At 39.5% G+C, this 15,431-nt stretch overlaps 1 protein-coding gene across 1 annotated transcript in view; it reads right to left on the bottom strand.

Annotated features, from left to right (window-relative positions):
- The window catches only part of dnah7 (dynein, axonemal, heavy chain 7), a 398,230-nt gene that overhangs the window by 351,148 nt on the left and 31,651 nt on the right, over nt 1–15,431 (bottom strand). Inside the window, exon 5 of the mRNA XM_072578963.1 lies at nt 13,928–14,021. Coding sequence (XP_072435064.1) covers nt 13,928–14,021 — 94 coding nt within the window. The remainder of the gene's footprint in view (nt 1–13,927; nt 14,022–15,431) is intronic.

Here is a 15,431-nt window from a genome sequence, read left to right as displayed (position 1 = left end):
AAAATTATTTACTCAACTGTGCTTGCCATTTCACCATGCTGATGGTTAAAATTGTTGGTTAAAAGGAATAATCAATTGTAAGAACAGGTGTCATGATTTGGAGATGCCGGTATTGGACTGGGGTGTACAAAGTAAAAAATTACACAACACCAGGTCATAGTCCAACAGGTTTCATTGGAAGCACACTAGCTTTCGGAGTGACGCTCCTTCATCAGGTGGTTGTGCACCTTCATCAGGTGGTTGTGTTCAGAATTCTTGAATTGTTACTGATGCTGTTGAATTACAGTGGTCTGAACCATTAAGAAATTGGAGCAAATGCAGTGAAATTTTATGTGGCACAGTTGATTCATGTTCCAGCAACTGTCATATGCTACTACAAAAGGAAGATACTGAAACTCTGGGCTCTTTTGAACTAACTTACCATCCTCACCAACTCCCCTCCATCCTCCTTAATTATCCATTGTGTTTTATTTTCTTTGCCAATTTGGACCTTAACCTGACTTTCTTGATTTTTGCTTTCAGAGGGCACCTGTTCATTAGTCTCTCATTTAAACCTCCTTACTTGTTGCATTACAATTTCCACCAAATTCAGTCAGTTACCATCACTCATTTTCTCTTCATCACAAACTTTCGCCATTTTCTCTCCCCATCCTACCTCATTTCATCTCCTTTAATAGTTATTACATTTCTATCTTTTCCAAGTTCTGAAATTACAGAATCTAAAACTTTGTGGCTGTTTCTATCTTGACAGATTTGCCAAACCTGCTGAGTATTTCATGCATTTTCAATTCTTATTTTGAGCACATGCTGCCTCTTTTGATGCATTTAGGATTACTTAGTAAATTTTAATGATATACAGTGCACTCTCTGGGGTATGTCTGCAGCTATCATGGTTTGAGAATTATAGAGTCATAGAGTCATACTGCATGGAAACAGACCCTTTGTTCCAACACTTCCAAGCCAACTATATTCCCCAACCAAAATAGTCCCACTTGCCTGCATTTGGCCCATATCCCCCCAAACCTTTCCTAATCATGAACTTATTCAAATATCTTTTTAATGTTGTAACGGTACTTGTATCCTCCACTTCCTTTGAAAGTTCATTCTACACATGAACAATTCTCTGTGTACATGTCCTCATGTCCTTTTTAAATCTTTCTTCTGTCACCTTAAAAATATGCCCTCTAGTTTTGAAAAGACCCCTGTCATTCATCTTATCTATGCCCCTTGTGGTTTTATAAACATCAATAAGGTCACCTCTCAATCTCCTAAATTCCAGCGAAAAATGTCCCAGTTTGTCCAGTTTACTTTTATATCTAAAACCTGTCATTTCCAGCAACATCCTGGCAAATCTTTTCTGAACCCTCTCCAGTTTAATAATATGTTTCCAATAACAGGGCAACCAGAACATCACACAGTGATCCAGAAAAGGCCTCACCGTTAACCATATATAAGTGACAAAACATGAGTTAGGAGTAGGAGGAGGCCATTCAGTATCTTGAGCTTATTCCAGCACTCAATAAAATCATGGCTGCTCTCATAGTAATCTCAAATCTGCCATTCCCACCTACCCTGAAAAGCTTTCACGCCTTTGTTTATCAAGAACCTATCTGCAGCTGCCTTAAAAATATTCAACATCGCTGCTAACGTCACTTTTTCAGGAAGGGAGTTCCAAAGTCCTTTGACCATCAGAAAGAAATACATTTCAGCTCTGTTTTAAATGGGCAAAGATTTTTACACAGTGACCCTGAGTTCTAGACTTCCATCTGACAAAGCATTCCTTCTACATCTACCCTGTCAAAATCCCTCAGGATCTGAGATGTTTCAATCAACTCATCTCTTACTCTTCTAAACTCCAGAGATGGTAGGTTGCAGGTCAAGAAGGTGGTGCTGAGTCTGAGGGTTGGGACTGAGAAAAGGTGGGGGGAGGGGAAATGAGGAAGCTGGAGAAATCTGTATTCATCCCTTGTGGTTGGAGGGTTCCTAGGCGGAAGATGAGGCATTCTTCCTCCAGGCGTCGTGTTGCCATGGTCTGGCAATGGAGGAGGCCAAGGACCTGCATGTCCTTGGCGGAGTGGGAGGGGGAGTTAAATTGTTCAGCCACAGGGCGGTTGGGTTGGTTGGTGTGGGTGTCCCAGAGGTGTTCTCTGAAACGTTCCGCAAGTAGGCGGCCTGTCTCCCCAATGTATAGGAGGCCACATCGGGTACAGCGGATGCAGTAAATGATGTGTGTGGAGGTGCAGGTGAATTTCTCAGTCCCAACCCTTAGACTCAGCATCACCTTCTTGACCTGCAATCTTCTTCCCGACCTCTCTGCCCCCATCCCCTCTCCGGCCTATCACCCTCACCTTAACCTCCTTCCACCTATCGTATTCCCAACGCCCCTCCCCAAGTCCGTCCTCCCTACCTTTTATCTTCGCCTGCTTGGCACACCCTCCTCATTCCTGAAGAAGGGCTTATGCCCGAAACGTCAATTCTCCTGCTCCTTTGATGCTGCCTGACCTGCTGCGCTTTTCCAGCAACACATTTTTAACCTCTGATCTCCAGCATCTGCAGTCCTCGCTTTCTACTAAACTCCAGAGATCACAAGCCCAGCGTGTCCACCATTTCCTCATCAGACATTCCTCATTCCAGGAATTAGCCCGGTGAATGATCCGAATTGCATGAACACAAATACCTGATATAAATGATGTCACTCGTATGAAAATGTAAACAAATTTGGAGGCCCCTCTATAATGGGTACATGTCAGTCGAATACATATGGTCCAAATATTTAATATTGTGATGATTGATTTAGCAGCCTGAAGTATACTTTTGAATTAAAACAAAATCATCCTTGTCAATTCCAGATAGTTTCATGCAACACCTCTCTCCATGCGTTCTAGTGAGTTATCTTATACAATTCTCTACTGCTCAATTCGTTATGTATGCAACATGCCTCTGTGCCACCATGTTCACATTATCATACGCTCAACAGCAGCTGCAAAACTAAGCTGCACAGGTAATCAGTCCTTCATGTCATACCATATTAGAACATTGTCTGAAGGACTACTCTTTTCCTAATAACCAGCATAGCATAAGATTTTGTCATTGTTCAATGAGGGACCACCACATGTTGCAAAGCCTTCAAATATTTGAGAATGTTAACTATTATTAAACAACCTTAACTGAAGATAGAACAAAAAAAACTACTCTTGTTTATGGGGGTTAAACAGGGCTGCTTACCTTTCAAACAACAACAAACATAGAGTCAAAGAATGAACATTTAACCAACTCACATCTATTGGCACTCAGTGTCAATTAAGTCTGGCTGGCTCATTGCACAGATGTTACATCAATATCATGCAGAAGGTAATGCTCCCCCAGTTCAATATCCACACTGCTTCCTCGGAAGACTGCTTGGAAGCTCTTCAGCAGCCATCACATCTCCTTTCTACCTGCTTCAGTTATGCAGAACACAGTCTGTAGAGTACTACAAGGCCTCCCTGAGATTAATCCAAGAGTCAGAATTTCATCAATTGGAGGCCCATTGTCTATTCTATGATAATCCTGGTGAATGAATGAACTGCATGATTTCTACACTTGGCACTAGTCAAGGAGTTGTGAGACAGTCATTAGCATGACTGCAGAGGGTAGCCTTTGTCTCTCTGTAGCTATCTTTGGAAGGCATTCAGCTCTTGAAATGAAGCAAGAACATTCTTAAGGATATAGGTGTTTATGGTACCAGGTGCAGATGCGATACCAATGATCACAGATGACTTGTATGTTGCCAGAATGCAAACCTTTTCTGATGAAGAAATCAGATGTGTTATGATATGGTGCTCTCAACTTACCTTTCTCAAGCCATGGGTTTGACCACTGTTCGCTTTGCACTCTTGTTTCAGACAGCAATAAACAATTTTTGTAGCTCATCCATTCATTCTTTGAATGTTTGCCATTCCTTTCAGGAACATTTCCCAATCCATCATAGCCAACTTTCAATGCTTGCCATTCAGGGAAACACCTAAACAAAATCTCTTTGTTTCCTGTCTGCTAACCAGTTTTCTCTCTGTCTCAATAAATCCCATGCACTTTAATTTTACACATTAATCTCTTATGTGAGACTATGCCAAAAGCCTTCTAAAAGTCTAAGTAAACCACATCCGTTGATCAACTCTACAAGTTATATCCTCAAAGAATTCCAGTAGCTTGGTCAACATGATTTTCTTTTTTTCATAAATCTATGCTGACTGCATCTGATTCTACCATTATTTTTAAAATGCTCTGTTATAAAGTCCTTGATAATGGACTCTAGAATCTCCCCGACCAATTACGTTAGACTCACTGGTCTATAATTCACCGATTTCTCTCTACATCCCTTTTTAAATAATGGGGTTGCATTAATTACCCTCTAATCTGTAGGAACTGTTCAGAGTCTAAAGAATCTTGAAAGATGACAATCAATGCGTGCACTATTTCTAGGGCCACTTCTTTTAGTACTCTGGGACGAAGATTTTCAGGCTCCAATCACATTAGCCTTCAATCACATCAATTTAGCAAATACCATTTCTTTACTAGTATAGATGAGAACCTATGCAAGGAGTCCGAGGAAGGGGAATCAAGGACAAGAACAAAAGACAGAAAGGGAAACAAGAGAAGTGAGAGGCAGATAAATCAAAGGTCAGAATCAAACAAGGCCACAGTAAAAGGTAATTGGAATAGGATAAGATTTTTAAAAAGAGAAGCCTGAATGCACAAAGCATTCAAAATAAAGTGGATGAATTAGGCGTGCAAATAGATTTAATCAGGTCTGATATAATTGGGATTACAGAAGAGTGACCAGGAATGGGAAAGGGTGACCAGGAATGGGAAATTCAGTATTTAGGAAGGACAGATAAAATGGAAAGAGGTGAAGTTGCATTACTGGTTAAAGGGGATATAAAACATTTGGATAGGCACTGAAAAGGAAAGTTTTAGAGGGATATGGGAAAAATGCAGACAAACTAGTTTAGTTTGGGAAACCTGGATGAGTTGGACCGAAGTGTCTGTTTCAATGCTCTATGGCTCTATAACTTCAAACATTTTAACTATCATTAAAATTTACCAAGTAATTCTAAGTGCATCGAAAGGGGCAGCATATGCCCAAAATAAGAACTGAAAATGCTGGAAATACTCAGCAGGTTTGGCAAACCTGACAAGATAGAAACAGACACAAAGTTTGACTCTATGACTGTATAAACATAATATTGAGGAAAGATATCAACTCAGACAATTTAGAATTTATGTGAGTAGAATTGAGAAATACCAAGGAGCAAAAAATATCAGTGGGGGTGGGTAATTTATAGAACATAAAGCTTGATGTTGAGAATGACATTAAAAAGGAAATCAGAGATGCACACAGTAAAGGACATCTGTAAATATGTGTTACTTTAATCTGCGTAGAGATTGGGTGAATCAAATTAGTCACAATACTATAAAGGAGGAACTCCTGGAATGTATACAGGATGGCAACAATGATACATTGAGGAACCAATTAGAGAACATAATTTCTTAGGTTGAGTATTATGTAATGTGAAAGGAATAATTGGTAATATAGTTGTGAGAGATCTCTTGTGGATGAGTGAACATACAATAGAATTTTCATCAAGATGGACAACGAGATAACTGATTCAGAGACTAGGTTCCTGAAACTTAATAAAGGAAATTATGATGGTCTGAGGTGTGATTGGCAATGATGGATTGAGAAATGTCACTGAGAGGAATGACAATGGACAGGCAACACCAAACATTCAATGGGAATGGGTGAACTAGAAAAATTGTCTATTCCTGTCTAGCATAAGAGTCCAAACAGAACAGTGGTCAAACCATGGTTTGTGAGGGAAATTAGAGATAATATTAAATGCAAAAAAGAGGCATACAAATTGGCAAGAAGACAGTAGACCTGGGGATTGGAAATAGTTTAGAAGTCAGCAAAAGACATCCAAACATTTGACTAAGAAGGGGAAAATTGTGTATAAGAGTAAGCTGCAGTGAACATAAGAACTGACTGTAAAAGTTTCTATAGGTGTATACAGGGAAAAAAGATGGAGAAAATTAATATAGTTCAGTTATAATCAGAAGTGGGTGAATTTATAATGGGGAGCAAAGAAATGGTGAGGAACTAAATCCATGCTTCACTTCTGTCTTCACAAAGGACAACACAAACAATATACCAGAAATAATGGGAACACAGGGTTTAAAAAGAGGGAGGAACTGAAGCAATTCTGTATTAATAGGGAAATAATGTTGGAGAAATTGATGGGATTGAAGGCTAATTAATCCCCAGGGTCTGATAATGTACATTCCAAGAAAGTGGCCTAGAAATAGTAGCTGCATTTGTGGTCATCTTGCAAGATTCTTCAGACTTTTTAATCAAGCATAGGAAACTCTAGGTTTCCTGTACCTCCTCTGCATCCTGAGGGGACCTAACTGCTGCAACTTCTTCACGTGGACGTCTTTCAGTAGCCGCTGTGGATTGTTGATCATCCTGAGCTTATGAAGCATTTCTGCTTCCTCATTTTCTCTGTACATCTTTGTCCAGCAACCACAGCGACAATAACCCCTGCTGTGACTGGATCCACTGGGGATGGTTCTATTGGGCTTATGTCAGGAATACCAGAAACAAGGCAGGTCCTTAGCAATATGAGCAGTCAGCATTTGCACCACACAAAATAACAGCTTCCGAAACAGTGAAAAATGAAGGACTCCAACAAGGATCCCTTACATGGATCTCATTGAGATGTATGCAGCACCAACCAAGTTGTAAAAGTACAGCAGGAAATTGTAAGTCTGGTAGGGTTACTGAAACTGAATACCCATCCTTCCACTCCACATCACCAAAAAAGGGCATGACTACATATAAGAATGCATGCTAGAATGTATTTACAGTTCAAGGTGAGAGGAAATCAGCTTCATGCCCTTGGAGATTTTCAAATTTCCTTATGAATTGTGGTGTACAGGTGACAGTTTAAATGTCATCTATGATCACTTTCGCTGCACAGAGATGAACCTAATCAGTTTGTAATGACACGGTGAAAATTGCTTGGGGCCAAGATTTGATTTTAACATTTAAGTTGGTCACTACATACTGTGTACATGGAAAATTTTGTGATTACAGATGTTTTTAAATTGTACTGTGTAAACATCTGATCAATGTAATTGCCCATGATTGGCCTCACATCACTCAAGTATAGTCCATTCTTGCAGGTAAAAAGAAAAACACTTGATTCATTCCAGGTGTAGTGGCAGCATTTTTAATCTTCATTGCACATTGACCATTCGAATGAGGATGGAAGGCAAGTTGTGCTTTGTAAAGTTTGTTGCAGACTCAGTTTATCAATCTCGGTGACCCCTGGCTCTGAAAGCACCACAGGCCTACTGACACTATCAAAGCTGCTAGACCAAGATCAGATAATGCCCTTGGTTTATTCTGTAGGTATCCCTAACTGACAACTGTCCTTGACTAAAGACTACTCTCCCTATACTTTGAGACATGGCTATTAATTGAATCAATGGCAGTATGCGTGCCATAAGTTGCTGCCATATTGGGCAGATGTAACATTGAAATAGCAAGGTGCTGTACAGCAATGTATCACCCGCTTCATTGATCCTGGCAAAAATGACAGGCTGCCTGGCTTTGTATCTGTGCTAAAAGGGAAGAACAAGATGAAGCTCCTGTGAGTTCTGAATGATGCATCAAAGTACAATAAAAGCAAGGCAAGGCAGAGATCCTGTGAGTATCCAACATGCAAAGGCAGTGAGCAGTAAGGCAACCAGCAAAGAACTCTGAGATGCCCCTTGCTCCGATGCAAAAAACAGGTACCTGCCTCTGCACACAAAATGGCTGTTCAGTATTCAGTAAGAGGAGATATTCCATGTGTTGACTAAAAGATTGGGTGGAGCATTAGGTTAAAAGGGTAGAGATGTCCTGGAGTTGAAATGACTAACCTCCAACAATCACAACCATCTTCTTATGTGTCAGGTATGACTCCATACAAGAGAGCTGGGCCCTTAAATTCCCATTTATTCCAGTTTTGCTAGAGCTCCTTGATGCCACACTTGCTCAAATGCAACCTTGGGTCTAGAGCTGTCACTCTCACCTCATCTCTGGAATTCTTCATTTTTGTTCATGTTTGAACCAAGGCTGTACTGAGGTCAGGAGCTGGCTTTTGCCCGAAACGTCAATTTTACTGCTCCTTGGATGCTGCCTGAACTGCTGTGCTCTTCCAACACCACTAATCCAGAATCTGGTTTCCAGCATCTGCAGTCATTGTTTTTACCTAGCTGAATCGCCCTGTTGAAATCCAAACTGGGCAATTCTGAGCAGGTTCATGGCTTCATTCCTGATGAAGGGCTCCTGCTGGAAACATCGATTTTCCTGCTCCTCAAATGCTGCCTGACCCTAATCTTGAACTCTAATCTTGAATACTGAGTATGTTACTGCTGAGCTGATACTGCTTATAGCACACATGATGATACCTTCCATCACTTTACTGATGATTGAGAGTAGCCTGATAGGGCAATAATTGGTTGGGTTGGATTTGTCCTGCTTTTTGTGTACAGGACATACCTGGGCAATTTTCCACATTGTCAGGTGGATGCCAGTGTTCTAACTGACTGCAACAGCTTGGTTAGATGAACAACAAGTTCTAGAGTACAAATCTTCAGTACTACTGCCGGAATGTTGTTGGGGCCCATAGCCTTTGCAGTATCCAGTGCCTTCAGCCATTTCGTGATATTACATGGAGTGAATCAAATTGGCTGATAACTGATGAATTTTTGATACTATATACCAATTCATGTATGGCCTATATGCCTATATCCTGAATTTCATACATGGCAATACTCATTTTTGGAGTATATGGAATGTGTTTATAACTTGACAAAAGAATCCTGACAAAGCATACCACTAGTGTTGCTATGCCAATGTCATTGCATGAAATGGCTAACTTCACCTTTGCTCAAGTTATTGATAAACTTTAGTCTTCCAGGGTAATTTGAAATAGACTGGGTATTTTTCAGTACTCAAAGTAGCGATCCTAGCATGTTCCAAAGTTTGCACGTTATACAGTTAGCAATATTCTGATCAGCATAGCCATTATCGTTCCCATTACCATACTCAAACATCCAGTGCTTGCAAAAGTCAGACATAACATCCAATATTAGCTGTGATTCGGCAATTGGGAGCACTTACTGAATAATTGTAAGTGTGAGGAGAAGTACACTAACAATTAATTTAAGAATATAAAATGGGTTTGCAATATGGCTCATTTACATTTACTGGAAACTGCATTTTATTTTGATAAAGATGCTGTATAATTATAAATGTTATTATTAACAAAGAAACTTCAAAGAAGCATATTCAGTCAGAGGTTCAGTATTCAGTAAGAGGAGATATTCCATGTGTTGGCTAAAAGATTGGGTGGAGCATTAGGTTAAAAAGAGCATCTAAAAGGAGAAGTAGTAAAGGGATTGGAGAAGGAATTTGAGAGTTTGGGTCTTGTGAACTGAAGGTATACCCACCAATGAAGAGCCAAAGAAAGTCGGAGATGCATACAGAATTTCTCAGTCTGTCGTTGATCCAGAGGAGATTACAAAAAATGGGGAGTTTTGAGACCATAGAGAAATTTGAACACAAAGAGAAAAAAATTTAAAATAGAGCCATTTGAAGATTGGAAACAAATGTTAAGTCAATGAAGACAGCAGTGGTACCTGAGAAAGACACCTTGAGGGTTGAGATATCGGCACCAGATTTGTGAATGAGATTAAATTTAATGGAGAGTGGAGATGGAAAATTACAAGGACGTTATTGAAATTGTTGGTTTCAGCTCCAAATGGGCTTAGGCAGAGCCAGAAAAAGGTCATAAAGTTAAACAACCTTTGCAATCAAGGTCTTCAACGTGGCATAAATTCAGCTTGGGTCAACCAAGGTAAACAGTACCTTTCAGCATGACAAAGTGGTCAGGATGGAATTAATAGGAGGAACAAAATCTCCCAACAGTGAGCAGTGAAAACCATGCAGAAGTAAAAGGACAAGAAACATAGGACAGAAAGAGAGCATAAGGTCCAAATGGGAAAATAAATCAGACTTAAAAATGTCTTTTGAGTGTTTACAGTCTCTAACCCTGTGAACACACAAACACTGGGCTGGATTTTGTCAACTCGCCTTCAAATTCTGGCATTGGTCCAGGAAAAGAGTTTTATTTATAACAGGCAGACAATTGCCCATGTTCAACCAGCCCATGCTTGAAAACATCAGCACATAATGTTCAAAAATGGATGTAATTCCACACCTAGCACAGTGGCTCAGTGGTTGGCATTGCTGCATCACAGCGCTGGGACTCGGGTTCAATTCAGCCTCAGGCGACTATTTGCATAGAGTTTGCATATTTTCACCATGGGGTTTCCCCCAGGTGCTCTGGTTTCTTCTCACAGTCCAAAGATGTGCAGGTCAGATGGATTGGCCATGCTAAATTGCACATAATGTCCAGGGAGGTGTAAACTAGGCAGATTAGCCATAGGAAATGCAGGGACAGGGAGTGGGAATAGCCTGTTTCCACACTGTAGGGATTCTATAATCTAGATTATGCTAAGAAATTATACCACAACCAATTTAAAATTAATCAATCTGAGGATGACTCACTTACATGCACTTGAAGTTATGTCTAGTCACATGTTCAGCCCTGTCCTTTCCATACAAAAGTAAAATGACTATGCACTACTCTATGTTAATTAAACTAAAAATTGGGGGATATCAGTTCAATGCATTCTTCATGGCATTGCTTTGACCAGTCAGTTTGACTGGTTTGAATATAAACAAACAAAAGCTTGCCTGTTAATATTCCTTGATGCATTCTTGATAGCACTCTACAGAGTTGATTTGCAACCAATCAGCACCCTATTCTAATGCACCCTATTATAATTTGTTGTTCCCTTTGAGATTTGGTATTCTTGCAAATCTGTTTTGCTGAGTGCAAGAATTGTGTTGTAAAGCAGAGGCTGACTCCCCTCTGAGAACTAAAATTGAAACACCCAAAGAGGAGCACCTCACACTGCAATCTTAAAAAAAAGTGAAAAATTGAGTAATTTGCTTCTCATCGACTTCTAGCAATTCAATAAAATAAATCCCTGACACTCACTCAAAATCAACACGTAACAATTTATTCATCTACCTCTAACAGTGAGCAACTTACTAAACTATTAACAAACCAAATAAATCCCTTCTAACTACAAACTATTCCCGAATAAAGCAAAATTCTAATGCTATGCTGTTCCAAAAGTGCCACTCATATACAAAAAAGTAGAATTTTGACTCTCAAAACTACAATCTGGTCATGTGTCTTGTGGAATGTTCTATGCCTTCTCTGTTGATTCTTCTGTCAGGAATGCCTTCTCTGTCAAATCTTCTGTCAGGAATATTAACTAGCTGTGCCATTGGTATCTTTGTTACTTAGATTATGCTTTCTCTAAGACATAGATGAGGCTGTAAAAGCTGGCAATTCTTTCTTGAGAGCTGAGGGTCGTTAGCTTTGGTGAATAGCAGCTAGCTCTAGGGTCTTTGTCCAACAGCCTCCTTCTTTTATACCCTTGATGACATATCAATATTTCTTACAATAGGATTGGTCCTATGTTGTCAAAACCATCAGATTTAAATTTAATAGGTTTTTGGTATTGAAGTGGGTGAAAGTGAGGACTGCAGATGCTGGAGATCAGAGTCTAGATTTGAGTGGTGCTGGAAAAGCACAGTAGGACAGGCAGCATTCAAGGAGCAGGAAAACCGACATTCCGGGCAAAAGCCCTTCATCAGAAAGGTATCTAAGTGCCTGGTTCAAATTCATTGGCTAAATTCAAATGCATGTTGTCTTGGTAAAAACCTGCTGTTTGGCCTGCTAACTATATGGCCTTTTGATACAAATGTTTCAGTTCGGGATCTCTGTGTACTTGTAAACTATAAAGCTGTTATTCATAGACATTCATTTTAAATCTCCAAGCACAGAAAAAGCACCATCTTTTAAAAGGAAAACACAATGTTTTCCCCATTTTACAATTTTACTATTTTGCAGACACCAAATTCTAACTTGCTGTCTCCCAATCTACAATTACTCTACTCAACTTTGCAACAATTGCTTCAACAACATCTCTGTTTTCAGTAATCTTTTCAGAATTAATTTTCAGTTCAGAAGAAAGGGGACAGAACTGTAGATTGGGGACTCTTTCAAGTGTGCCTTGCTGGTGATAAACTGTATGAGGGAAACTCAGTCAGAGTGCAACAATTGTTGAAGGACCCTAGAAGATTCAACACAGGATGGCAGAGGAAAGGTAGCATCTGCTTGAGATCTAAGAATAAATTTGGAATCTCAGTGCTACATATCTTCCAGAAGGGTGGTGCACAGTAAAAGGATCTAGTCAGGCTTTCTTCATTGCATTAGTTGGTTAATGCAAAAGGACCTTTAATTTGATAGCTCAGTTGCCTGTTAATTAATATTTGATCTACATTTTAGTTTGCTCATTACAGCAAACTCTTAAAACTCTTAAATCTTGTCATTCAATTCTTTCTGATGGTTGTTAGGAAATTTGTCTCCTTTTAAAGGTTATTGGTCTCTAAAGAAATCATAACAGTACTCTGTACTTACTTACATTATCGTCTGTAGAGATCACAAACTAGCTTCATGTCAACAAAGTGAAAAATATTCCAGTTCACAAATAGGCTCAATGGTCTAATGCTGCCTTTATTGATAGATGGCACAGTCCACTATACTCTGGCCCTGTAGTTAACGCCATGAATGAAGTAAGTGTGTGACTGGCCTCATCTGTCTCATAACTAATGTTGTTGTAAGACCTTTCGCATAAGGTATCAGTGACTTGGCTGACACAGATGTGGGCTACGAATTGCAAGATTATGTATGTCAGTCATTAAGCCCTGCGAGGTCATATATAGAAAGAAACTGAGGACCATGGCAAGTTTGACAGTCAGAGGCAAAGTTGGCCATCTACCTTTCTTGGGAGGTTCTATTCCAAGATATTGCAGAGATCTATTAGTACCTGTGGTAAGACCTGAGCAATTTTTCCAGTGCTGTTCAGAAAGACTGAGGTAACATACCCTCAGAGAAGATGCTGCCATTAAGGTATAGTCCTGTGTTTAATTTACCAATATATTACTATGGAAATGGGAATTGCACTGTTAAAATATCTGCTCTATTCATTCTGGTGGCAGCTGTCACTCCAAACCTAAGGTCCAATCAACTTTAGTATATGTTGGCTCTAGGTTAAAGGACATCTCTCAGATGGTAAGGTGAAATTATTCTAAAAGGTATCAATGACACTTGAATTTAATTGCTCAACATCACAGACCCATTAAAATCAGTTAGGGGAACTGTTCCTGGAAGAACATGCCTTTCACTTCAGATGATTTGATTCACTCTTTATATTGCTAATATCAGTTTCACTCAACAATTACTTCCAAAAGTGTGTTCACCTTCCCTAACATGGTGAGTTGCTGACGCAACACAAGACCAGTGTGCTTTTGGGAAATAGGGATTCCATGCTTAAAAGATCCTTAACTGCCTTTTAAACTACCTCAAGTGGTTTTCTGCCAGACCAAGAGGGACTCAGAAGTCACCTCAGGGGAAGTGGAAAATAGGCAGCAATGTTTCAGGATTCCAAGCCAACATTTCCCACCCCTCTTGCTCTGAATGTTGCCTCTATCAGGCTAGAAGAATTCTGCATAAAATAAATTTAAAAGGTAACTTAAAATAATTTTGAAAGTAACTTGTGATTTTAAGCCTGCATTGAATTAAAATAAATTTAAAATTCTGTCTATTTTTCAATCATATTTGTTAAATAGGAGTACAAAAATATCAAATCAGCAAGAAAATTAATAAATATTTTAAGTAACAATTGTTTTTCTCACAAGAATATCCTTCTCCACCGTTGAAGGACCTCCAGATGTTGAAGGTTCAGTATCATCCAAAGAAGGGGGGCGTTTAGCTGCACAATCTTGTTGCCTGTGTTATTTAAGATGGTCAAAACACAAGTGAGTTAAGACATTGTAAATAAATATGGGAGATCTTTATATCTTTAAAATACACATACAGTAAAATTATACATTTAAATATTTAGCAAAAAGATGTGCAGTAAAAAGAAGCACAACTCATAAGTCCTAAGGAGACATGGGCCTACCTGCCTCACAAGTAAAATTAGAATAAGGACCAAGCTTTTTTTTCTGGCACTTGAATTACTTCTTCCATGATACTATGCAAGACCAGAGTTGAAAAAAAGTCTTGATAACTGATGATGAACTGCAAATTCACCCTGCATGGGTGCAAGGCAACTGAATGGTCAGAAAATGTATTGCTCAATTCTTCCTCTCTGTTCATTCCAAATGGGAGCTGTGTAGCTACTGCTCAGGAGTTGCTGAGACATTATGGGCAATCAGCTAACTTGCAATGTAGTCAGAGTATAATAACCATGAGCCCAGGCTCCGCTGCATCACCACTGTCAGTAAGAAACGCTGGGCAGCTTAGGGATTTTGTAGGTCTCAAGCATCCATTCTAAGCTGTGCTTAATGGTTTTGTTAGAGGAACTGCATCGGTTACATATTCTTGCAGGCACGGCAATGCAGCTGATAACTAAGTGATCCAAACTTGCTACATTTAGGATTATGTGCATATTGCCCATTATCTATTTATAAAGGAATAAATACAGTTATTGTTTTAATGCATAATATGCAAATGCCTTCTTTGCATTAGAACAAAACTCTTGTGATTCACCCAACAGTGAAAATAATCTCAAACTGTACAAATTGGTTGATAAAGTATAAAATAATGTTTTAAGTTCAATGTTTGCTTGTACCTGGAATTAATAATGTCCACTATGCTACCACTTAGTCAGAATTGTAAGTTATGATTAATGCGGGTGCTGTTGCAAGGCCAAATCTGTACAGAGAGTGTATATATTTATGATTCAAATGATTTGATGGCACTAACTTGATACAGGCATCTCAGGCTGGACACATTGGCAACCAATCTCAGCACTGATTTTGCAGTTCTTGCAAATCTGGGCTTTAGAGTAATGTGCTTCATCTCTCAGGATTTCTAGTAACCTGCTTTCCTACAAAAATTAACCATATTCCTTGATTCACTTGGTTTTGCCAGAGCGGCGAGGAGAGAAGGAGGAGTGAAGTGAGGGCTGCCGGGAAGGGTGAGTTTTTCCACATAAAAAGGAACTTACCTAGGGAGTGGGGCCCCCATTTTGCCAGAGCAGCGAGGAGAGAAGGAGGAGTGAAGCTGCCGGGAAGGTAAGGGCTTAATTTATATTTGGGCAGTGGTTAAACCCAAGATACTACACGTGTAGTAACTCCCTCCTGCCCCCCTCCTCTAACCGGAAGAAAAAGATCCTGTAAGGTAAGGCTTTTA

The sequence above is a fragment of the Chiloscyllium punctatum genome, chromosome 10, assembly GCF_047496795.1.
Source record: "Chiloscyllium punctatum isolate Juve2018m chromosome 10, sChiPun1.3, whole genome shotgun sequence".
NCBI lineage: Eukaryota > Metazoa > Chordata > Chondrichthyes > Orectolobiformes > Hemiscylliidae > Chiloscyllium > Chiloscyllium punctatum.
The sequence above is the reverse complement of the archived record's forward strand: the minus strand, read 5'-3'. Positions and strand labels throughout refer to the sequence as shown.